The 26,109-nt window shown below is 43.8% G+C and overlaps 1 protein-coding gene across 1 annotated transcript; it reads left to right on the top strand.

Annotated features, from left to right (window-relative positions):
* Positions 1-265: 265 nt before the first annotated feature.
* Positions 266-26,109, top strand: LOC149450927 (nicotinamide N-methyltransferase-like). Its single transcript, XM_089691256.1, has 3 exons — positions 266-464; positions 10,098-10,305; positions 23,301-26,109. Exons 1-3 carry the CDS (start codon positions 314-316, stop codon positions 23,722-23,724), a joined length of 783 nt encoding a protein of 260 aa, XP_089547382.1. The 5' UTR covers positions 266-313; the 3' UTR covers positions 23,725-26,109.

Genomic DNA, 26,109 nt, shown 5'->3' on the forward strand with positions numbered 1-26,109 from the left:
ATGGGAAGGATATTCCCATATTTTTAGTTTGACAGATTTCTATTTTAATTTGTGAAAAGAAAAATCAAACACTTGAGATATTACTGTATACTGTAAAGGAATCATATTGAAAGCCCTGTGGAAATCATCCTTCAGTCAGGTGTATCCTCATGACTGTTCTGGGAAAGTAAATATCAGTTATGTAATGATGTTGAATTGCATGTTAATGAATTTCCTGAGCTTATACCAGATGAGTATATATGGAACTCTGACAGTAAAAAAATAGTAACAGATTGAATGCAAAGAGCAGAAGTGAGGCCTATTCCGTAGGACGATGGATTCCTCGACACACAAGTTGTATCACAAAGATGGAATGCACTCCAGAAATCATTTGGAATCATATTTTTCTGGCAAGAAGGACATGGTCTTTGTTGACGATTCTTTGACATTTCCAATGATGAATCTTCACTATTATTTGAACAGGGGTATGTACAATATATATATCAGTAGATCTAACATACAAAACACCTTTATATTGATAGAGATAGGGGCTCATTCACACATTCGGCTACTATTGTTGCCACTTTGAAAAGCTCATTCTCTGTGCTGTATCTATAAAGGAGCAGCATTACCACCCTAGGAGAGGAAGTTTATTAGGAATACAGAACATAGTTACTTAGTTAGTCTGGCTGAAAAAAGAAAAAAGTCCATCCAGTTCAACCATAAAAAAAAGTTATAATCCTACACCCACAGTTGATGCAGAGGAAGGCAAAAAACCCAGCAAAGCATAATCCAATTTGCTCCTGCAGGGGAAAAAAAGTATTTCCTGATCCCCCGAGAGGCAATCGGATATTCCCTGGATCAACTTTACCTATGAATGTTAGTATCCAGTTATATTCTGTGTATCTAAGAAAGAATCCAGGACTTTTTTGAAGCAGTCCAGTGAGCTGGCCAGAACCAACTCTTGAGGGAGTTTATTCCACATTTTCACAGCTCTTTCTGTGAAGAAACCTTTCCGTGTTTGGAGATTAAATTTCTTTTTCTCCAGACGTAAAGAGTGCCCCCTTGTCCTCTGTGATGACCTCAGGGTGAATAACTGTACACGGAGTTCACTATATGAACCACTGATGTATTTATACATGGTGATCATATCCCCCTTATGTATTATACATGGAGATCATATCCCCCCTTATGTATTATACATGGTGATCATATCCCCCTTATGTATTATACATGGAGATCATATCCCCCCTTATGTATTATACATGGAGATCATATCCCCCCTTATGTATTATACATGGAGATCATATCCCCTTTATGTATTATACATGAAGATCATATCCCCTCTTATGTATTATACATGGAGATCATATCCCCCCTTATGTATTATACATGGAGATCATATCCCCCATTATGTATTATACATGGAGCTTATATCCCCCCTTATGTATTATACATGGAGATCCCATCCCCCCTTATGTATTATACATGGAGATCGTATCCCCCCTTATGTAATATACATGGAGATCGTATCCCCCCTTATGTATTATACATGGTGATCGTATCCCCCCTTATGTATTATACATGGTGATCATATCCCCCTTATGTATTATACATGGAGATCATATCCCCCCTTATGTATTATACATGGAGATCATATCCCCCCTTATGTATTATACATGGAGATCATATCCCCCCTTATGTATTATACATGGAGATCATATCCCCCCTTATGTATTATACATGCAGATCATATCCCCCCTTATGCATGGTGATCATATCCCCCTTAATCTTCTCTTCTCAAGAGAGAATAAATTCAGTTCCTCTAATCTTTCCTCATAGCTGAGCTCCTCCATGCCTCTTATCAGTTTGGTTGCCCTTCTCTGTACTTTCTCCAGTTCCCCAATGTTCTTTTTGTGAATTGGTGCCCAAAACTGAACTGCATATTCCAGATGAGGTCTTACTAATGATTTGTATCGGGGGAAATTATATCTCTCTCTCTGGAGTCTATACCTCTTCTAATACCAGAGAGGATTTTGTTCGCTTTAGAAACCGCAGCTTGGCATTGCATGCCATTATTCAGCTTGTGATCTGCCAGAACTCCCAGATCCTTCTCCACCATTGATGTCCCCAGTTGTACCCCCCTAGTATGTATGATGCATGCATATTCTTAGCCTCCAAGTGCAGAATCTTACATTTATCAACATTAAACCTCATTTGCCACCTAGTTGCCCAATTACACAGTGCATTGAGGTTGGCTGGTTAGTTGAAGACATCCTGTAAGGATGTTATTCCACAGCACAGCTTGGTGTCATCTGCAAATACTGAAATGGGATTTTTAATCCCAGACCCTATATCATTTATAAATATATTAAAAAGTAAGTGTCCCAACACTGGCAATCTTAGACCATTCAGAGTATGAATCATTAACCACTACTCTCTGATTACCATCTGTTAGCCAGTTTTCTATCCATTTACATATGGATGTTTCATCTCCCACTTTCCTCATCACCCGTGACATAGAGCTGGACAGGGTCATAACACTGCTTCACATAACACTGCAGAGGGTGTAGGACAACACTTGGTTTTTGGTAGGATCATCAGGCATTTGTTTTTGGAAATAAAACAAAAGCATTTCAGTTGGAGGTGCAACACAACCAAACATCCATTTGGCCATTCACTGGACGTCCCACACAGCCAAAATTTTGTCCAAACCTTTGTTCCAACTGAACCATCAGCTCATTCATAATCATTAACAGTGCTTTAGAAAATACAACAAAGGGCATAGGACAGCACTAGGTTTTTGGCAGGACCAACAGGCATTTTGTGCATTTAGCCCTGGTTCACACCGCAATTTCCAAAGTGGTGCGATTTGCTTCCATTTAAAATGCGACTTCAAAGTAGCGCTGATATAGACACAATGGAGATTGCAATTCCATTTACCTTGTAGTCTATGAGAGTTAAATCGCACTGAAGTGGTGAAAAATGAATGCAGGAACTATTTTTCAAATCGAGCTACTTGAAATCGCACCTATTAGGACAGTGTCATGGAAATGCATTAGATGTGACTTCAGGTGAGATTTAACAAATAGAACAACACACTTTCATTGGTATATTTAACAGATCAAAAGAAAAGCAAATATGAGAAGTGCATTGCTAGTGTTTATCTAAACCTTAAAGGGGAACTGTACTCATACCAACTTGATAAAAAAATGATGGGCTCCATTCACAGAGGTATTTAGGAAACGCAGTAAAATACAGCTTAGCATTTTTCCAAAAAAATTTAAATTCACTAAAAAACGCTACTAAAATACTACATGCGCTATTCTATGAAGTGATGCGGTATTTTAGTCATTAAAACCTGCAGTAATTTATCGTCGACGATAGCCAGCGTCCTTAACAACCAGTAACCTTTATGGTTGTTAAAAAGCGAGCGGCCGCTGAGTCCCTAACATCCATGACTCATCCACTGTTTGGGGGGGCATTTATTTTTTTATTTCCTTTGTGAATTGAGTTTAACACTGTTTTATACAGTACTTACAGAGCATTTTGACCTTTTTGCTGTAAATACCTGAAAATGGCATAGTGAATTGAGATTTACAAGATTGCATGAGATATTTAAGGAAAATGTGTCCGGACACCTAAATACAGCATGTGATCTGCTTTAGTGAATGTAGCCCAATGTTCTATAGCAAGGAACATACATTCCACATTAATAATTATGCTACCAGAATTAGTGTGTGCTGTAAATTGCCTCCAGCATTGTTCCTGTCTCTTCTTGCTGGAAGCTGCCATTTTGCTGAAGACTAGAGATGAGCGAATCGAACATGACGAAGTGGAATTCGTTCCGAAGATTTGGAAAAATTCTATTCGCGACGAATCCGAAGATTAGCAAACTTCGGATGCACGAATCGAATTTTCCCAAAAATGGCGGCGACATGTGTGGCGACGGAGAAAATGGACAGAGAAGATGGGGCGGGGATCTCTGGGAAGGCGCGCAGACAAGGCGCGCTGACCCATAATGCATTCATGACATGTGATCGCATTAGCCAATCAGCAGCCAGCCAGCACTGTGTAATGGTGGAGCTATAAATCGCGGCCATCTTAGAATTCTCCATTAGCCTCCGGTCATTCAAGAGAGACAGACCTGTGTGTATTAAGGGACAGAGTTAGGGCCACAGAGACTTTAGGGCCACAGAATCGTTACTCAGGGACACAGAATCGTTACTCAGGGACACAGAATCGTTACTCAGGGACACAGTGTTCAGTGTTGTGCGCATTAAGCCAGACACCAAAGGGCAGCACAGACCTGTTATTACTCGCTCAAGCATGGCTGAACAAAACCAGTCTCTACCACAAATTGGACCCAGACCTGCCCAGGGTCTCGTAACTAGATTGCACGGAGGAGTAGAGTCCGTTATCGGAATTAAATAGACAAAACGCCACACCAAAAAGAGTGGCCATTTCCAACACTTATTCCAGAAAGAGGAACAACCCGTTTCATATACGGCCCGTAGACGTTTCACGTCTGCCACATTCAGTCGATTTAAGACGCAAGCTCCACTTCCTGTGGTCTCTGACCGTCAATATACCTTTAAGTGTCAGCTTTGAAGCTATATTCCCTCCGGAGCACTGACACTGGTGCCCTTCCGTCAACATGCCTTTAAGTTTCAGTTTTCAACCATATTCCCCACAGAAGCCAAACTCTTGGGTATCCCAGAAGCTGCTCAGCGGGTCAGGGCAATAAAGCTCCCGGTTCGCAGGTTGTTCCGTCTTATGGATGGAAGTACGACGGTATATGATCTTCTTCGCACCCACGGCATTACCTCATAAAATTTCTGCATTGCATCTGCAATCACAACGCTGACTTCCCGGATCGCCACTCAGCCATTGGACTCTTGATAGTCGTCTCCCCACACTGCTGCTGGGGGGACTTTTTAACCTAGGCCTGTGTATGGCCTTCAATTGAAGCTGCTTCCGCTCCGCCACTCTGCCATTGGACTCTTGATAGTCGTCTGCCCACGCTGCTGCTGGGGGGACTTTTTAACCTAGGCCTGTGTATGGCCTTCAATTGAAGCTGCTTCTGCTCCGCCACTCTGCCATTGGACTCTTGATAGTCATCTCCCCACACTGCTGCTGGGGGGACTTTTTAACATAGGCCTCTGTATGGCCTTCAATTTAAGCTGCTTACGCTTCGCCACTCTGCCATGGGCCCCTGTACCGCCTCCTCTTGCTGCTGCCAGGTCCAGAGTGTGTCATGGGTCCCTGTACGGCCTCCCATTGCTGCTGACTTCATCGCCAGACTCTGCCATGTGCCACTTTCAGGTCTCCTTACACTGTTGGTGGGTTCCATTTTGTGATAGGGTGCTGTATGGCCTTCCATTGCTGCTGCCTCCACCGCCACCCTGCGCCATGTGTCTCTGTCGTCTGCTCACGCTGCTGACGGCTTCCGCTTTTTAACCGAGGCCTGTGTTTGGCTTCCGAATACTGCTGCCTACACCGCTACCCTGCGCCATGTGCCTCTGTCGTCTGCTCACGCTGCTGCCAGGTCCATACTGATTCATGGCCCCCTGTACCGGCTCCTCATGAACGTGGTTCAGCGGGTTTGCATCACTTAACGGCAAATCATTGACAAACGCTGGGACGTTCAGTGTTGTGCGCATTAAGCCAGACACCAAAGGGCAGAACAGACCTGTTATTACTCGCTCAAGCATGGCTGAACAAAACCAGTCTCTACCACAATTTGGACCCAGACCTGCCCAGGGTCTTGTAAGTAGATTGCACGGAGGAGTAGAGTTCGTTATTGGAATTAACTGTGAGGGACTTTTAAACCTAGGCCTGTGTATGGCCTTCAATTGAAGCTGCTTCTGCTCCGCCACTCTGCCATTGGACTCTTGATAGTCGTCTCCCCACGCTGCTGCTGGGGGGACTTTTTAACATAGGCCTCTGTATGGCCTTCAATTTTAGCTGCTTACGCTCCGCCACTCTGCCATGGGCCCCTGTACCGCCTCCTCATGCTGCTGCCAGGCCCGTAATCTGCCATGGGCCCCCGTACCGACTCCTCATGCTGCTGCCAGGCCCGTAATCTGTCATGGGCCCCTGTACCGCCTCCTCATGCTGCTGCCAGGTCCAGAGTGTGTCATGGGTCCCTGTACGGCCTCCCATTGCTGCTGTCTCCATCGCCACACTGTGCCATGTGCCACTTTCAGGTCTCCTCACACTGCTGGTGGGTTCCATTTTGTCATAGGGTGCTGTATGGCCTCCCATTGCTGCTGCCTCCACCGCCACACTGTGGCTCCACACTCTGGTTTTGGCCCCGTGACTGCCCAAATGAGTGAAGTGTGTGGTGATTCTAAGATCGACGGCACTCATCTGCATGTCATACTGACTGACAGTATTATTTCTCTTCCCCAGCAGACTCCAAGAGCATTTAAATTAAAGGTACAGTGTTCTGCACTAATATAAAGGCTCTCTGAAGCCTAGAAACACCCTTTTTATAAGTTAAATTCGCAGCGAATATATTCGGCTCGAAGCTAATTTATTCGGCGAATTCGGCGAATCAGCCGAACCGAATTTTTGAATAATTCGCTCATCTCTACTGAAGACCAAAGCCCCTTAGCAGCAGTAAATATTTAGGCTGCCAGAAGATTGGCCTCTGCAATTTCGGCACAGTTACAATCAATACCAAATTAAAAAAGAAAAAAGCGCCGCTTACAAAAAACACCAAAATGTCAGGAGCATATCTCACCCAAAATAAATTTTGGCAACAATAATCCTAATTAAAAGGTATGCACTAATAACAAATTTATACAAAGGTGTATGTCATCATCCAAAAAACATTAGTGTTTTCAATAAATAATTATAGTGTCCAAACATAAATTAGTGTCCAAAAAATATATATATATCTTCAGTGACTTGAACCAATTGTGAAAAATCCACCACCAAAGGAGATTAACTCACCAGAGCTAATGGCTGGTCAGATTATAAACCAGCAACAGCGCTTGTGCTCTGGGAGCAATGAACCCGATGTCCAAATAGATATGGTGATGTTTCAGATACTTCCAGATAATAATAATCCATAATAATCTGTGATTATTATTATCTGGAAGTATCTGAAACATCACCATATCTATTTGGACATTGGGTTCATTGCTCCCAGAGCACAAGCGCTGTTGCTGGTTTATAATCTGACCAGCCATTAGCTCTGGTGAGTTAATCTCCTTTGGTGGTGGATTTTTCACAATTGGTTCAAGCCACTGAAGATATATATATATTTTTTGGACACTAATTTATGTTTGGACACTATAATTATTTATTTAAAACACTAATGTTTTTTGGATGATGATATACACCTTTGTATAAGTTTGTTATTAGCGCATACCTTTTAATTAGGATAATTTCGGCACAGTGCCTAAAAATAGAGAGAAACTGTGCAGCTCAGGGTGAGACTGCATTACCGGATTTTATACAGTATAGACCAACTTTTCTCAACCTTTTCAACGATGAGGAACCTTTAAAATAACTTTCCGGTCTCAGAAAACCCCTACTAAAAATGACTATATCTACAACTCATGACATATTAGTGTGATGGTCATTGGGAAGAATTATACAGAATTATATAGATAGCTAAAAACATTTAATGGATTCAGTGGGAACTTATCTGAGAGGCAGAAATAGCTCATGGAACCCTAGCAACCTCTGCAGAGACCCTTGAGTTCCATACAACCCTGGCATAGACACTTATTTTTCATATATATACCTGCAAATGTATTTATTACAGGTACTTATATAGCAGGTATAGATATGTATGCAGTGCTTTACATATACAGTCATGGCCGAAATTGTTGGCACCCTTGATATTTCTCCAGGAAATCATGTATTTCTCACGAAACGTATTGCATTAACACATGTTTTGCTATACACATGTTTATTCCCTTTGTGTGTATTGGGACAAAACAAAAAAAGGGAGGAAAGAAAGCAAATTCGACATAATGTCACACAAACCTCCAAAAATGGGCTGGACAAAAGTATTGGCACCCTTTCACAACTGCGGATAAATAAGAATGTTACAAGCATGTGATGCTCCTGTAAACTCACCTGGGGCAAGTAACAGGTGTGGGCAATATAGAAATCACACCTGAAAGCAGATAAAAAGGAGAGACGTTCCCTTAACCTTTGCATTGTGTGTCTGTCTGTGCCACACTAAGCATGGACAACAGAAAGAGGAGACGAGAACTGTCTGAGGACCTGAGAACCAAAATTGTGGCAAAATATCAACAATCTCAAGGTTACAAGTCCATCTCCAGAGAACTAGATTTGCCTTTGTCCACAGTGCGCAACATTATCAAGAAGTTTGCAACCCATGGCACTGTAGCTAATCTCCCTGGTCGTGGACGGATGAGGAAAATTGATGAAAGATTGCAACGCAGAATAGTCCGGATGGTGGATAAGCAGCCCCAAACATGTTCCAAAGACATTCAAGCTGTCCTGCAGGCTCAGGGAGCATCAGTGTCAGCGCGAACTATCCGTCGACATTTAAATGAAATGAAACGCTATGGCAGGAGACCCAGGAGGACCCCACTGCTGACACAGAGACATAAAAAAGCAAGACTACAGTTTGCCAAAATGTACTTGAGTAAGCCAAAAGCCTTCTGGGAAAACGTCTTGTGGACAGATGAGACCAAGATAGAGCTTTTCGGTAAAGCACATCATTCTACTGTTTACCGAAAACGGAATGAGGCCTACAAAGAACAAAACACAGTACCTACGGTAAAATATGGTGGAGGTTCAATGATGTTTTGGGGTTGTTTTGCTGCCTCTGGCACTGGGTGCCTTGACTGTGTGCAAGGCATCATGAAATCTGAGGATTACCAAAGGATTTTGGGTCGCACTGTAGGGCCCAGTGTCAGAAAGCTGGGTTTGCGTCCAAGATCCTGGGTCTTCCAGCAGGACAATGACCCCAAACATACGTCAAAAAGCACTCAGAAATGGATGGCAAAGAAGCGCTGGAGAGTTCTGAAGTGGCCAGCAATGAGCCCAGATCTAAATCCCATTGAACACCTGTGGAGAGATCTTAAAATTGCTGTTGGGAAAAGGTGTCCTTCCAATAAGAGAGACCTGGAGCTGTTTGCAAAGGAAGAGTGGTCCAAAATTCCGGGTGAGAGGTGTCAGAAGCTTATTGATGGTTATAGGAAGCGACTGATTTCAGTTATGTTTTCCAAAGGGTGTGCAACCAAATATTAAGTTAAGGGTGCCAATACTTTTGTCCAGCCCATTTTTGGGGTTTTGTGTGACATTATGTCATATTTGCTTTTCTGCCTCTGTTTTATATTTGTTCCAATACATACAAAGGGAATAAACATGTGTATAGCAAAACATGTGTTAATGCAATACCTTTTTTGTGTGAAATACTTGATTTTCAGGAAAAATATCAAGGGTGCCAACAATTTCGGCCATGACTGTATATTGTACATTCACATCAGTCCCTAACCCTCAAGGGGTGTATAATCTAAGGTCCCTAACTCACATTCATACATACACATACTAGGGACAATTTAGACAGGAGCCAATTCACCTACCAGCATATCTTTGGAGTGTGGGAGGAAACCCACACAGGCACAGGGAGAACATGCAAACTCCAGGCAGGTGGTGCCATGGTTGGGATTTGAACCAACAACCCTAGTATCGCCAGGTGGAAGTGCTGACCATTTAGCCACTGTGCTGTCCAGCCTGAAGTGACCTAGCAGAACCTAATTTTTTGACTAAAGTTTCACTTTAAAATAACTCCCACAGCATGGTGAACAGAACCCTATAAAAAGGTAAGTGCAGGCATTTTGAGGTGCTTAGATTTAGATGTTAATAGGGCATGCCTTTTTTTTTTATGGCAAGTTAACTTTAAAGCCTCATGCACGCCAGGCATTTAGCTGCAGTTGGAGAGCCCAAGCAACTGTCAGGCTCTAAGTTGGGTTTGAAAGACTGCTGGTGGCTTTACTGGATGGTGCACCTGTGCCCTCCAACCACAACTAAATACCTGAGGCTAAACGCCCAGTGTGCATGAAGCCTTAATGCAATGTTTGATTAGAATGTACTTAACACCCAATTCTGTGATATCCCTGCAGAACACATAAAGGGCAATCTTTTGATTGATCTCAGCATTGGTTCCTTCATCCACCATCTCTTATCTGGGTCCAAATTCTTCAAAGAAATCGCTGTACTGAAATGCAATGAGCATTGTATTATGGAATTGAGCAGATGGCTACACAACCGCACCGGATCGTATGATTGGACGCACACATTAACTGTTGTTGCCGAGTTAGAAGGAAAGAGGTGACTTGTCCTTTAATGGTTCCACTTTTGTTAGCTTTATTTTTCAGCTCTTGCCTGATTCTTTTTAAAACCACACCGATTCTATCCATAAGGGCTCTAGTCTTTACACTGACAGCTTGGGGGGTGGTAACAACAGTTGACAAGGCTATACGCATGCAGCAACCATGGTGCTTTTCTTCACGGCTGTGACAATTTTAATTCAGGCTGTAGAGTTTGAAAGGTTGTGCTGTCTGTCATACTCACCCAGTGAGATTAATGGGGCTGCACCACAACCGCAAGTGAAATGCTTGGCTTGCAGTTGCATCCAGGGGCGGACTGACAACTCATGGGGCTCCCGGCAATAGGGAATCATGGGGCCCCTGTGTCCTTGCCCAAACTCAAAAAAGCTTATGAAAAAGATACCAGGGGCATCTCATGGGCCCCCCTACTGACCCCGGGCCCTCGGGCAGTGCCCGAGTTTCCAAATGGTCAGTCCGCCCCTGGTTGCAACACTGTCCTGCAATATAAAATTGCCATTCAAGAATTAAAAAAACAAAAAACAAAACATGAAATGTGAAAGTTGCACGAAAAATGTTACAAATAGACCCAGATCTGATATGTGTATTCCTAATCCTAATATAAAATTGCCATTCAAGAATTAAAAAAAAAACAAAAACCGTGAAATGTGAAAGGTGCAGGAAAAATGTTACAAATAGACCCCGGTCTGATATGTGTAATCCTAATCATTATCATGCTTGTGATAAAAAAAAATGAAAACTGCTAAAAATTAGTGTAAAACGTACAAAAAAAACAAACTTGAGCCTTTCATTTTTTGTTATTTTGTTGTTTTTTGGGCAGTATTTTAACCATTTGCCGCCCACACTGTGCTGTAGGCGACGCAACATACTGGTATGTCACTACCTACTGGGTTTAGGGTGTGCGCATACATGCCCTCAACCCGGCATCCACTGATCCACTGTGATTGCACACGGCAGAAGCCAGTCAACAAGTCCTGGCCAATGATTCACAGCCAGGACCTGCTAATCGGCTGTGTTCAGTCCCAGTCCAGAGCTCTGTGTTGGTAAACAACACAGAGCTCTGAACAAAAGCAGCAATCTTGTCAGTTTCGTATCCCTGCAAAAAGTGTTAGATCTCTTAGTAAAAGCAGGACATTTTACAAATATTGCACATAGTTAGGCACATATTTAACCCCTTGATTGTCCTAGATGTTAACCCTTTCCCAGCCAGTGTCATTAGTGTAGCACTGCCCCCTTAGAAGTCGCTAGAGATTTGGGTCCCGCTATAGACCTGCACAGCCAGGCAACACACATTTTTCACACAGACTTGCATCCAGGAGACAGTAACCAGTTCAGCTGAGTTTTTCAGGAGATGAGAGTTAGAGGAAGGAGCAGAGTCCCCCAGCAGTGCAGAGCGTTTCAGGAGAGGAGAGTCAGAGGAAGAAACAGAGTCCTTCAGCAGAACAGAGTATTTCAGGAGAGGAGAGTCAGGTAGAGGAAGAAGCAGAGTCCCCCAGCAGTACAGAGCGTTTCAGGAGAGGAGAGTCAGAGGAAGAAGCAGAGTCCTTCAGCAGAACAGAGTATTTCAGGAGAGGAGAGTCAGGTAGAGGAAGAAGCAGAGTCCTCCAGCAGTGCAGAGTATTTCAGGAGAGGAGAGTTAGATAGGATAGTTAATGTGCCTGATCAGGTAAAGCCTATCAAGTCCGAAACAGTGGATAAAACTATTTTTGTGCCTTTTAACACAGTGACTAATGCTGACAGTTTGCCCAGTGACACTCAGTCTGGTGACCCCATATCCAGCAATGCATTGACTGATAATGTTAGAGCTCAGCAAAATGTGCATTTAAAAAAAAAGAAGACATTTCTGCAGAGGGACTACAAGTGCCAGCAGAACCCAATAACCCTTCTTTGGCCAAATCCAAAGCTGCTTGACCAGTCACAGCTGCTGAGCAAGGCTCTATAGTGCAGCATCAGGTGACCGGTGGTATTGCAGTGGAGACTGTTACTGCACCTGATGGAAAGGTTAATGTCTGTGTGACTGATAACAGGTTTTCCAATACAAGTGTGATGGACAATCCTACCAGTGCAGGTGTGATGGACAATCCTACCAGTGCAGGTGTGATGGACAATCCTACCAGTGCAGGTGTGATGGACAATCCTACCAGTGCAGGTGTGATGGACAATCCTACCAGTGCAGGTGTGATGGACAATCCTACCAGTGCAGGTGTGATGGACAATCCTACCAGTACAGGTGTGATGGACAATCCTACCAGTGCAGGTGTGATGGACAATCCTACCAGTGCAGGTGTGATGGACAATCCGACCAGTGCAGGTGTGATGGACAATCCTACCCGTACAGGTGTGATGGACAATCCTACCAGTGCAGGTGTGATGGACAATCCTACAAGTACAGGTGTGATGGACAATCCTACCAGTGAAGGTGTGATGGACAATCCTACCAGTGCAGGTGTGATGGACAATCCTACCAGTGCAGGTGTGATGGACAATCCTACCAGTGCAGGTGTGATGGACAATCCTACCAGTGCAGGTGTGATGGACAATCCTACAAGTACAGGTGTGATGGACAATCCTACAAGTACAGGTGTGATGGACAATCCTACCAGTGAAGGTGTGATGGACAATCCTACCAGTGCAGGTGTGATGGACAATCCTACCAGTGCAGGTGTGATGGACAATCCTACCAGTGCAGGTGTGATGGACAATCCTACCAGTACAGGTGTGATGGACAATCCTACAAGTACAGGTGTGATGGACAATCCTACCAGTACAGGTGTGATGGACAATCCTACCAGTACAGGTGTGATGGACAATCCTACCCGTACAGGTGTGATGGACAATCCTACCAGTGAAGGTGTTATGGACAATCCTACCAGTGCAGGTGTGATGGACAATCCTACCAGTACAGGTGTGATGGGCAATCCTACCAGTGAAGGTGTGATGGGCAATCCTACCAGTACAGGTGTGATGGACAATCCTACCAGTACAGGTGTGATGGACAATCCTACCAGTGAAGGTGTGATGGACAATCCTACCAGTACAGGTGTGATGGACAATCCTACGAGTGAAGGTGTGATGGACAATCCTACCAGTGAAGGTGTGATGGAAAATCCTACCAGTGCAGGTGTGATGTACAATCCTATCAGTGAAGGTGTGAAGAACAATCCTACCCGTAGAGGTGTGAAGGACAATCCTACCAGTAGAGGTGTGATGGACAATCCTACAAGTGCAGGTTTGATGGACAATCCTACCAGTACAGGTGTGATGGACAATCCTACCAGTGAAGGTGTGATGGACAATCCTACCAGTGCAGGTGTGAATAACAATCCTACCAGTAGAGGTGTGGACAATCCTAACAGTATAGGTGTGATGGACAATCCTACCAGTGCAGGTGTGATGTACAATCCTGCAAATAACAGGTTTTCCAATACAAGTCAATCCTATCAGTGCAGGTGTGAAGAATAATCCTACCAGTAGAGGTGTGGACAATCATAACAGTATAGGTGTGAAGGACAATCCTAACAGTAGAGGTGTGAAGGACAATCCTACCAGTAGAGGTGTGAAGGACAATCCTACCAGTATAGGTGTGAAGGAATATCCTACCAGTAGAGATGTGAAGGGCAATCCTACCAGTATAGGTGTGAAGGACTATCCTACCAGTAGAGGTGTGAAGGACAATCCTACCAGTAGAGGCATGAAGGACAGTCCTTCCAGCTCAGATCCATCTTTGAATAGTAATATGCAGACTAATACTGCCCTACCATGTGGGGCCTTGGCTCTGATAAGCATACCTTTGCTCAGGTGGTAGGCTCTGCCCCTGGTAATGTCATTAAGCCAGGGCTGCAGTCAAAGGGGAACTCCACTTCCAAGCAGGATTTTTCCCCACAAACTGCCACATTGAGCACCCCATGTCGGGTCTTGGGTTTCTGACCTCAGCCGGGGGTCTGAGGTGAAATGTCATCATGCTTAAATGTGAAGGTCGTGCAATCCCTTCAGCAAGGCATGTGGTAGTTGATCTAATCTTGGGAATGGGTTTTAGGGCTAATTACCTCTATGCCCTCATTCATGTAGCTGGGAGCAGGGAGTACACTATAAGCTTCACCAGGCCAGAGGGTCTTGACCTCTTTTGGGAATGATATGAGGCTCAGTGCAGGTCAAGCCCAGAATGGGAAGGTCTGGCACCAGTTGCTGTCTCACAGAGATCAACAGTGAAAAAATATAACTGTCATCCTCAGTAATGAGAGTGTTCCTGCTCAGGACCTAGAGGTCTGGTTGAGGCATTATGAGGAGGTTTTGACAAAATTGGATAAAATTCTTGATGAGCGCAACATCTGGACTGGGGGTTGGTCGGTGACGGTCATGTTGGCCAGGGATGGGAAAATTGTCCGTCACCTGCCCTCCTCCGCTTTTATAGGGAGGGATAGGGTGACTATTTTTTACCCTGGTCATCCAAAGCTGGGGTCACTGGTATGGAGAAAAGGGGCATTTTAGCTCCTCCTGTTCAGCATTAATATGTTCAATGTGTCGGGATAAGGGTCATGTGGCCAAGGACTGCACCCAGATAAGGTGCAACCTGTGCCTATGCCTTGGCCACCCCTACAGCCAATATTCTGAGGCTTGACACAATGTGGAGAAAGCAGTGATAGAAGAACTATTGAGGCTGGACAGATTGGAGGGTGAGGCCCCTGGTGTAACATCCTCCTCTTCGGTGACTGTCTCCCCTTATTCTGTTCAGGATCCCTCCCCAGTTCCACTGGCCACCCCTCCTCTGTCTGTTAGTATTCCTTCTGTGCCTGTCTCTGCATCCCCCCAACCTACTGTACCCACTCCCTTGTGTCAGAACCTTCCAAATCTGTGCCCCCTGAGATGTTATCCCCAGTGAGTCTTCCCCTCCCAAGTCTGACTTGAAGGAAGGTGCCCCCCCACCAGGAGTGGTAGAGGGTGGCAAAAATTGTGCTGCTGTCTCTTCTGTAAAGAAATCTTCTGTGAAGACTTCTAACAAAAAATCAAGAGGTGAGAGCATCTATGAGTCTGACTTGCAGTACCTAGAGGGGAGAAGGAAGGTTGTGAGGCAGAAGAGGCAGGCATTGAGGACGGAACAGGGACGGGAAACTCCAGTGCCTGTCTCCAACCGTTTTTGGGCCTCCAATTTAAATATTTCCTCATCAGGCACTTCTGATGAGCGTAGTTTAGAATCTGTAATGGAGTTTGAGGAGGCCTCGAGAAAGAGAGAGGCTTCTGGTGATGAACAGCAGAGGGGAGCTAAGAAGCAATCCACCCAATAACCCAAATGGTGGTTCCCCCTCCGCTAAAAGTGGCGACAATAAATGTTGCCAGCATTAAGTCAGTTAACGCTCGTTCTATGGTCTTCTTTTTGTTCAGCCAAGTAGATTCTGAAATTTTATTTTTGCAAGAGACTAGGCTCACCTCTTTGGCAGATACTCATATGGATAAGAGAGAGTGGAGGTATGGTCCATCTTACTGGTCTCTTGCGGCCGAACCTTACAGCGGTGTGGCGGTGTTGTTTAAAACTGACATGGTAACTGTCTGGCGGGTTATTGAGGTAGAGATTGGGAGATGTATGGTCTTAGACATCCTTGTGGGAGAGCAGGACCTGTACCTAATTAATGTTTTAGGGGCGCACACAAAGTGGGACAGGAAATGCCTTTTTACAAGGATCAAGCAATTTCTTTTTTCATCCCAGCAAGTGGTCTTTGGTGGTGACTTTAATACTGTGGCTAGGCCAAAGGACAAGAAGAACTTCAAAGACAAGCTGGGATATGATAGCGTTTTTTTTTAATAGTATGGTTAGGGATGCTGGTCTTGTAGATGTGCACATTAAGCACCTCCCAGATGACACACGGTTCACCTTTCATCGAGGTAATAGCCAGAGTACGATAGATAGGTTTTTTCTAAAGGAGACCTCTGCTTTCTCTCCCCTAGTGGTGCATGCAGTAGAGTTCTCTGATCACTGTATGCTATCTGTGGTCTTGAATGCTTTAAATTCCCCTCAGAGTGTCAAGGGCATCTGGAGATTGAATTTGACTCTCCTCAAGGAAGAACATCTCTGAGATGAAACTCCTCCTAAGGAAGTGTCAATATGACCGGCATGCCTCTTTGCTTCTGGAGAGGGACTATGGGAAGTACCACTCACCCGACCCTTAAGAGAACTGCAAACAGGTGTAGCTGTTAAGACGGTCATTTGCCTTAAGGTTAGTACAGGTTCCTTGACAAAGTCCAGGTCAGGGATCCTGGAGGTCATGAGGTCCTTTTATGCTGAACATCTTGGGAGGAAAGAACTTGACCGAGGCAAGATGGAAAGATGTTTGGACTCTACTCCAGGTCTAAATGGTGGAGATGTTCCATTGATGAATTTGACAGAGGAGATCACAGTTGAAGAGATGATAAGGGAAATTGAGCAACTAGCCATCAAAAAGTCACCTGGATCAGATGGTTTTACAAAGCTTTTAAGTCTATTCTGGCCCTGCATTTGGCAGAGATTTTTAACAGCTGCCTCACTGAGGGGACTCTTCCCCCTTCCATGAGGCACTCAGCTGTGATTCTTCTGTCAAAAGGTAAGGATCCTTCGATGACTAAGAATTGGCACCCCATCAGCCTTCTGAAGGTCAATGGAATGTTTCTAGCGAAGATACTTTTCTGGTGCTTATCGTCAGTAGTAGAGTCTTTGCTTTCTCGCCATCAGCACTGTTCAGTCCAGAGTGGGAGCACATTCACAGCGGTGTTAGCTGTCTGGGAGGCCCTGGAGCAGTGCAGGGTTGCAGGCTGGGGAAAGTATTTGCTGACTTTGGATCAGGCAGGGTTGATTGTGTCAACCATGAGTACCTGTGGCTACTCCTTAGTAAGTATGGTCTGCCATGTGGCTTTGTCAGTTGGTTGAAAGTCTTGTATAAGGGGTTGTAAAGCTTCCCTCTTGTTAATGGTTGGGTTAGGCATTCCTTTGTGGTTGGCTCTGGGGTGCTCCAGGGTTGTCCTCTGAGTCCCCTGCTCTATGTGTTTGCAATCGCCCCCATCATCAGGAGGCTAGAGAGAAGCATGTTGTATGGGGTACCAGTGGGGCTCCCGGGTGAGCCATATTTGATAGTTGTTGCCAATGCGGACATTGTATCAGTGATTGTCACTGGGACGGATGAAGCAGAGAAGGTGGTCTCTGACATCAAGGTACTCTGAAGATCAATAAGGATAAGAGTAAAGTTTTCTGGATGGGAAAGGAAAGTGAGGTGTTTGATCTCCCGGACGCCATTCCAACACCCCAGGAGAAAAATTAAGATATTAGGCTTTGAATTCAGACTTGGCGATTATGGCCTTATTATTATTGGTGATCAGCTGGAAGAGATGGAAGTTATCTCTGAGGGAAAGGATTGATTTGATTAAGACTTACCTGATTCCGGTCTTTTTACAGTATATGTCAGCTTTGTTTGCATCTTGCCAGTGTCTCTCTATGCTAGGGTCTCTAATGTGTTCTTCCAGATGCTGTGGGGGAGCAGACTGAACCTCATCAAGAGGAATGTCACCTGTCTGTCCAGGAGGGAGGGAGGCTTAGGTATGGTCAACCCAGTTCTTTTCACTGCTTTTTCTCAAGTTTAACATTAGTATTATGCTTGCAGTGGAACCTCCTTGATGGGCAGGCATGTTTGAAGGTGGTCAAGTGAAGAATCTCAGGGGTCATCGTGGTCAGCTTCCAGCCTACATCTCTCCATGCCTGAAGTTGCTGCGGCAGTGGCGATTATCAGCTGAAGATCTCAGATCCGCTCTGAGGAAAGTCCTTATGAGCCGAGTCTTGAGCGAAGTCTTTCATGACCCACTGGCCTTAAGGGATTGCCCAGGTGAAATTCCGAGGGAAGAGTTAAGGCTGATTAACTTGGATAGAGTCCCCCTTAAATTTAGGGATCTGGCCTGGCTGTGCTTCCACAGGAGTCTCTATGCTCGGGGCAATTTGAAATACCGCAGTTAGATGGATCAAGGTTGTCCTCGGGAGGAGTGTGCACGTGAAGGGGAGACTATAGACCATTTTCTGCTTCGTTGCCCTTTTAACATAGAGATATACAAACAGGTGGGGAGGGCCCATAGTGTTCCTTTTCTCTCTAGGCTGTGTTATGCTGAGTGGATATATGGAGCATTCAACACTGGTGGGGTTTTTTTGTTCAGATACACTTTTTTTTAGTTAGTCTAGTAGTCCGTTATTTCACCTGGAACGCACGGTGTCAGGTCACCACTCAGCATAAAATCCTTCCTGTTCAGGTGGTGGTGTGTGACATTTTGCATGAGGTGGGGAAGATTCGGGTGCTTGAGAGAGACAAGAGGGGTCGGGGGGGTTTGGTTGAAGGTGTGGAGGGGTTTCATGCTCCCCTGACTACCAGGAGTCTCTTTCCGGGGTGTGGCTGTCTGTCTCTTATCACCCTAGTTTTTTTCCTTGATGCTTAATTTTTGAAAAATGGCTGCGTACATAGGTGCCATGGGTTGTGCTTCTTAGGCCCTCTCTGTTGCTTTATGTAAATAGTTTTCTATAGTTTGAAAGTTTTGGTAGTAGACTCTCTATATATTGTATATATTCTGAACGTGGATGTGCATTCCTTTTGTTTTCTGTTGAAGTATGATTGTATAATAATAATAATAATAATAATAAAAGCACCTGTGCGCAATCTGAAACAGGCTAATGTATAAAAAATATCACAAACTAATTTGCTGCTGCTAAATCCTCATATGATCACACCACATATCTGAACAGCAATAGAAAAAACAGGACAGCGCTACAGACAAAGAATGCTGAAAGTCCGTTATGTGAACTTTCAGCATTCTTTGTCTGTAGCGCTGTCCTGTTTTTTCTATTGCTATGACTGTACTATGGTTTTGATTTTTACTTTAGTATAAAATTTTGTTGTTTGATTCTTTTCAATAAAAGATCAACAGAGGCCATAGATGGGTCGAAAATCGGCCGATTTTTCGGCCAAAAATAAAATCGGCCGATTTTCGGATCGTTAGTGGGCTATTTGTTCGGCCGTTTTTCGGTATTTTGGCCGATTTTTTTATCGGTAAAGTTGGAAAAAAAACGGCCGATTTTGCCGATTGGCCGATTTTTGCGGCAATGATGGGCAAATCGGCCGATTTTTTACCGATAAAAAATCTGCGCATGAGCAGTGACCTGCAAGAGGAAGACAAAAAGAAGAAAAAGAAGAAGAGGAAGAAGAAGAGGATGAAGATGATAATGATAAAGAAGAGGGTGATGATGATGAAGAAGAAGAAGAAGAGGATGATGACGAAGAAGAAGAAGAGGATGATGATGAAGAAGAAGAAGAAGAGGATGATGATGAAGAAGAAAAAGAAGAAGAAGAGGATGATGATGATCATGAAGAAGAAGAAGAGGATGATGATGAAGAAGAAAAAGAAGAAGAAGAGGATGATGATGATGATGAAGAAGAAGAAGAGGATGATGATGATGAAGAGGAAGAAGAAGTAGAAGAAGAAGAGGATGATGATGAAGAAGAGGAAGAAGAAGTAGAAGTAGAAGAAGAAGAAGAAGAAGAAGAAGAAGAGGATGATGATGATGAAGGAGAAGGAGAAGAAGAAGAAGAGGATGATGATGATGATGAAGAAGAAGAGGATGATGATGAAGAAAAAGAAGAAGAAGAGGATGATGATGTAGAAGAAGAAGAAGAAGAAGATGATGATGATGATGAAGAAAAAGAAGAAGAGGATGATGACGAAGAACAACAAGAAGAGGATGATGATGATGAAGAAAAAGAAGAAGAGGATGATGATGATGAAGAAGAAGAGGATGATGATGATGAAGAAGTAGAAGAAGAAGAAGAGGAGGATGATGATGATGATGAAGAAGTAGAAGAAGAAGAGTGTGATGATGAAGAAGAAGAAGAAGAAGAAGAAGAAGAAGAAGAAGAGGATGATGATGACGAAGAAGAAGAAGAAGAGGATGATGATGAAGAAGAAGAAGATGATGATGAAGAAGAGGATGATGATGAAGAAGTAGAAGAAGAAGGATGATGAAGTAGAAGAAGAAGAAGAAGAAGAGGATGATGATGAAGAAATAGAAGAAGAAGAAGAAGAAGAGGAAGAAGAGGATGATGATGAAGAAAAAGAGGAAGAAGAGGATGATGATGAAGAAAAAGAAGAAGAAGAGGAGGAGGATGAAGAAGAAGAAGAGGATGATGATGATGAAGAAAAAGAAGAAGAAGAAGAGGATGATGATGATGAAGAAGAAGAGGATGATGATGAAGAAGGAGAAGAAGAAGAAGGATGAAAAATAAGAGGAATTCCAGTCCGGCAAAAAGTGTCCCTGCAGAGAGCTCTGCTATTTCTTTGACAGTTCCTTGACATTTACAGCGGTTGCAACATTATATCTATTTGTTTCCGAATAAAAACATCTGTATCCTAAATAAATACAAATAGATACATTGTTGCAACCTCTGTAAATGTCAAGGAACTGTCAAAGAACTGTCAAAGAAATAGCGGAGCTCTCTGCAGGGACACTTTTTGCCGGCTGTAGACGGGATGAAAATTGGCCGTTTTTTTTTAGCATTGATGGTAACGTCGGTCGCTTGAACGACCGATTTTTCGTTTTTTAAAAGAAAAATCTGCCGTTCTTCTCCCCGTCTATGGCCTGCATTAGATGGAGGAAGGAGCAGAGTCTTCCAGCAGTGCAGAGTATTTCAGGAGAGGAGAGTTAGATAGAGGAAGAAGCAGAGTCCTCCAGCAGAGCAGAGTATTTCAGGAGAGAAGAGTGCTAATTCTTTGGGCAGCAAGGACTTCTCATATCATTTTATATTTGTAGACGGGGTTTTCTTTAACGAAGGCTGTGTTATAATAATTACAAACATAGTCCTTCACTTGCTGCATATTCTACTGACAACATACTGTATTATGATTTATAGGGACCAAATTCCAGACATAGAAATACGCCTGAAGTCGTCCATCGAGCAGGTTTTCAAATGTAACTTTGAACAGGAAAACATAACTACCCCGGAGGTGTTGCCTCTTGCTGACTGCATTCTTAGTTTTTTGTTACTGGATTCTATCAGTAAAAATGAAGAGGAATATATGAGTAACCTGGGAAAGGTCACAAAACTGCTAAAACCCGGAGGCCACCTGTCACTTTTTTCGATAACACATAAAAGTTACAGGTGAAACTCGAAAAACTAGAATATCGTGTAAAAGTTCATTTATTTCAGTAATGCATCTTCAAAGGTGAGACTAATATATGAGATAGACTCATTACATAGAAAGCAAGATAGTTCAAGCCGTGATTTGTCATCATTGTGATGATTATGGCTTACAGCTCATGAAAACCCCAAATCCACAATCTCAGAAATTGAGAATATTGTGAAAAGGTGCAATATTCTCGGCTCAAAGTGTCCCACTCTGAAGAGTACAGACTGAGCATTTGGAAACTCGGGCACTGTCCGAGGGCCCAGGGTCAGTAGGGGGCCCCATGAGATTCCCCTGGTACCTTTTTCATAGGCTTTTTTGAGTTTGGGCAAGGACACAGGGGCCCCATGATCCTCTATTGCCCGGGGGCCCCATGAGTTGTCAGTCTGCTCCTGGAAGAGTATTTCAGGAGAGGAGAGTTAGATGGAGAAAGGAGCAGAGCCCTCCAGCAGTGCAGAGTATTTCAGGAGAGGAGAGTTATAGAGGAAGGAGCAGAACCCTCCAACAGAGCAGATTATTTCAGGAGAGGAGAGTTATAGAGGAAGGAGCAGAATTCTCCAACAATGCAGAGTATTTCAGGAGAGGAGAGTTACAGAGGAAGGAACAGAGTCCTCCAGCAGTGCAGAGTATTTCAGGAGAGGAGAGTTAGATAGAGAAAGGAGCAGAGCCCTCCAGCAGTGCAGAGTATTTCAGGAGAGGAGAGTTATAGAGGAAGGAGCAGAATTCTCCAACAGTGCAGACTATTTCAGTAAAGGAGAGTTATAGAGGAAGGAGCAGAGCCCTCCAGCAGTGCAGAGTATTTCAGGAGAGGAGAGTTATAGAGGAAGGAACAGAGTCCTCCAGCAGTGCAGAGTATTTCAGGAGAGGAGAGTTATAGAGGAAGGAACAGAGTCCTCCAGCAGTGCAGAGTATTTCAGGAGAGGAGAGTTACAGAGGAAGGAACAGAGTCCTCCAGCAGTGCAGAGTATTTCAGGAGAGGAGAGTTAGATAGAGAAAGGAGCAGAGCCCTCCAGCAGTGCAGAGTATTTCAGGAGAGGAGAGTTATAGAGGAAGGAGCAGAATTCTCCAACAGTGCAGACTATTTCAGTAAAGGAGAGTTATAGAGGAAGGAGCAGAGCCCTCCAGCAGTGCAGAGTATTTCAGGAGAGGAGAGTTATAGAGGAAGGAACAGAGTCCTCCAGCAGTGCAGAGTATTTCAGGAGAGGAGAGTTATAGAGGAAGGAACAGAGTCCTCCAGCAGTGCAGAGTATTTCAGGAGAGGAGAGTTACAGAGGAAGGAACAGAGTCCTCCAGCAGTGCAGAGTATTTCAGGAGAGGAGAGTTAGATAGAGAAAGGAGCAGAGCCCTCCAGCAGTGCAGAGTATTTCAGGAGAGGAGAGTTATAGAGGAAGGAGCAGAATTCTCCAACAGTGCAGACTATTTCAGTAAAGGAGAGTTATAGAGGAAGGAGCAGAGCCCTCCAGCAGTGCAGAGTATTTCAGGAGAGGAGAGTTATAGAGGAAGGAACAGAGTCCTCCAGCAGTGCAGAGTATTTCAGGAGAGGAGAGTTATAGAGGAAGGAACAGAGTCCTCCAGCAGTGCAGAGTATTTCAGGAGAGGAGAGTTATAGAGGAAGGAACAGAGTCCTCCAGCAGTGCAGAGTATTTCAGGAGAGTAATAATCTTATGGGCAGCAGGGACCTGTGATATAATTTTGTTGATGGGACTTTCTTTAATGAAGGCTGTGCTATAATAACTGCAAAAACAGTTCTTCACTTGCAGCATACTGGAAACTTTCCTTGCAATGCCTGTATTTTGTTTTTAGAGACCAACATCCAGACATAGAAATGCGCCTGAAGTCGTCCATCAAGCAGGTTTTGAGATGTGACTTTGAAAAGGAAAACATAACCGCCCCCGTGGATTTACCTCTTGCTGACTGCGTGGTCAGTTGTTTCTTACTGGAAGCTATCAGTAAAAATGAAGATGAATATATGAGTAACATGGAAAAGGTCATAAAGCTGCTGAAACCCGGAGGCCACGTGATACTTTTTTCGTTAATAAATAAAACTCACATGAATGTCGGAGGAGAACGGTTCCATGTTTTAAAATATGATGAGAGCTTTGTGAATAACACCTTTAAGAAGCTGGGGTTAGTCACTGATTACTACGCCTGGCAGAGGAGACGCAATGATTGCGATCTCACCGATTATACAGCTGTTATAGTCACTGCAGCCCACAAGGGGGAGTAGCTGACTGCAGTCTAAGAACATTCAGGGCTGATATACTAAAGGCAAATAGACTGTGCACTTTGCAAGAGCAGTTGCTCCAATGGGCAGAAGCTCTGCTGACTTCCATCGTCCAATCATGTGCAAGCAAAAATGCTGTTTTTTATTTTCCTTGCACATGATTTCTTTGCACGTATTCTTTGCAAAGTGAAGCTTTTGTTCATTTACTAAGCTCTGGAGCAAGTGCACTTTGCAGATTGCACACTATTTGCCTTCAGTAAATCAACCCCAAAGTCTCTACAGGCGACAAATGGAATCGATCAGCGGTTGTCAGGAAGCACTGCAAAGTGAGGAATATTAGTTTGCATTAGTCTCAGTTTTAAACTCCTATCCTGTTGCAATTTGCTTTAATGAATCTTGCCTATCAAGTTAAAAATTGGTTTCATGAAAGTTGCCCTTTTTAACAAAGATCTTGCAGTTTTCAAATATGTTTTCACCTTCCTTGGCATACTATTGTACATCATTTAAAGTGTAAGTTCGGCTTTACAAAAAAAGCACACTATGCTGTCCCATATGGGTATAGGAGTCCAGTGCAGGGGCGGACTGACAACTCATGGGGCCCCCGGGCAATTGGGGATCATGGGGCCCCTGTGTCCTTGCCCAAACTCAAATCTCACCCAAAAAAGCCTATGAAAGGTACCAGGGGCATTTTATGGGGCCCCCTACTGACCCCAGGCCCTTCGGGTAGTGCCCGAATACTCGAATGGTCAGTCCGCCCCTGGTCCAGTGTGATAAACCTACCTAACAGCCAGGGTTCCCTTTCTGTTTAAACAATGAAGTCCACAACCACATTTAGAAGAAACATCTTCAAATGCTCTACAGCCAGTTATTATAGGGATGGAGCAGCCATTGTCAGAGGTGTATTTACAACAAGGCAAACAAGGCATTTGCCTAGGGCGGCATTTTTCAGGGAAGAAGGAATGGAAGAGGGGACACATGGGGCTTGGGGACCAGATGAGAACTGAGAGAGGCTGCAGGCTCTCTCAGTTCCTAGGGATGTCCAGAGCTGTGAAGGTGAGTGTCTTTCTCTCTCTCTCTAACTGGGAGGGGCGTGGTCGGTGTATGGGGGTGATGGTAGTGGAAGGCTCTCTTGGGTGGTTTGGGGTCCAGGGGTGTTGTTGGTCAATGTCAGTCTCTCACGTGGAGGGGGGGGGGCACATTTTGTGTTGCCTAGGGCAGAACAAAACCTTAATACACCACTGGCCATTGGGACTAGTACCCCCTGTCTACTATAATGAGCTTAGCAGCTGCAAAAGAAAAAAGAATACATAGTGCTCATGTGCAGCCCAAAAAACAAGATGGTGCTCCCTTCAATGGCACTAGGGGATGCAGATCCCAACTGCTGCTGTACATTTCTGTGACACTGAACTTACACTTTAAGGATCAAACACATGTATGCATCTAACTAGCTAAATCCAATTCTCATTGGAGCAATTACCTCTTCATGAGGACCATGGATTAAAATAATATTAAACTATATTAACAGTGTGGATTTTACCCCCTTTTTACCTCCTTCCTCCTCTTTATGTTCTTTATCCTAGTTTTATTAAATTGTCTTCACCTTATGCACCTATTCCTGGATTCCAAACTCCCTGACTTTGAAGCTGACAATAGGTGACCCAAAAGTCCCTTACCTTTCACGGTATTGTCATGAATATATCGCTTTGAGAGTGGAGTCCCATTTGATATACTGTATTTGCTTGTTCTTGCTCTTCTAAATGTTTATATGCTCTAGCTGACACTTTGGTACCTGCATGGGTGCATCTATCGCTATTCTTTTTAAAATCAATAAAACAAACTGAAAATAAAAAAAAACTAACATCGGATTTAATATATGAATAATACATTAAAAAATTACATCTGATTCAATGCAAACACATTCTTAGTAGTTTGTAAGCATATAATAATAACAAAACACAATTATTTAAATAAATATGTGTAGAAATAAAATAAAAAATGACTTTTTGTGTTGCAATAGTACAACCAATAAATTACTTTGTTAATTATTTGTATTAGTTATTATTATTATTTGTATTAATTATGATCAGGGGCGGACTGACAACTCATGGGGCCCCCGGCCAATAGGGGATCATGGGGCCCCTGTGTCCTTGCCCAAACTCAAAAAAGCCTATGAAAAAGGTACCAGGGGCATCTCATGGGGCCCCCTACTGACCCCGGGCCCTCGGGCAGTGCCTGAGTTTCCAAATGGTCAGTCCGCCCCTGTTAATGATACAAACACATCACTAGAGAGCAGACTATTTCAATGAAATTGATTTTGTTGTTGGCAAAACATTGCCATAGCTAAATGAAAATCTTGCTCAATAAACCATGATATTTGCTTGCAAAAAA

Source organism: Staurois parvus, unplaced genomic scaffold (assembly GCF_062004578.1).
Source record: "Staurois parvus isolate SC_StPar_1 unplaced genomic scaffold, SC_StPar_1.0 ptg000558l, whole genome shotgun sequence".
NCBI lineage: Eukaryota > Metazoa > Chordata > Amphibia > Anura > Ranidae > Staurois > Staurois parvus.

Coding starts and splice junctions, on each gene's coding strand:
- LOC149450927 (XM_089691256.1), top strand. CDS start 314: ATGGATTCCTCGACACACAAGTTGTATCACAAAGATGGAATGCACTCC. Junction 465..10,097: donor TCACTATTATTTGAACAGGG/GTATGTACAATA, acceptor ATATCCCTGCAG/AACACATAAAGGGCAATCTT. Junction 10,306..23,300: donor GCCGAGTTAGAAGGAAAGAG/GTGACTTGTCCT, acceptor TTTTGTTTTTAG/AGACCAACATCCAGACATAG.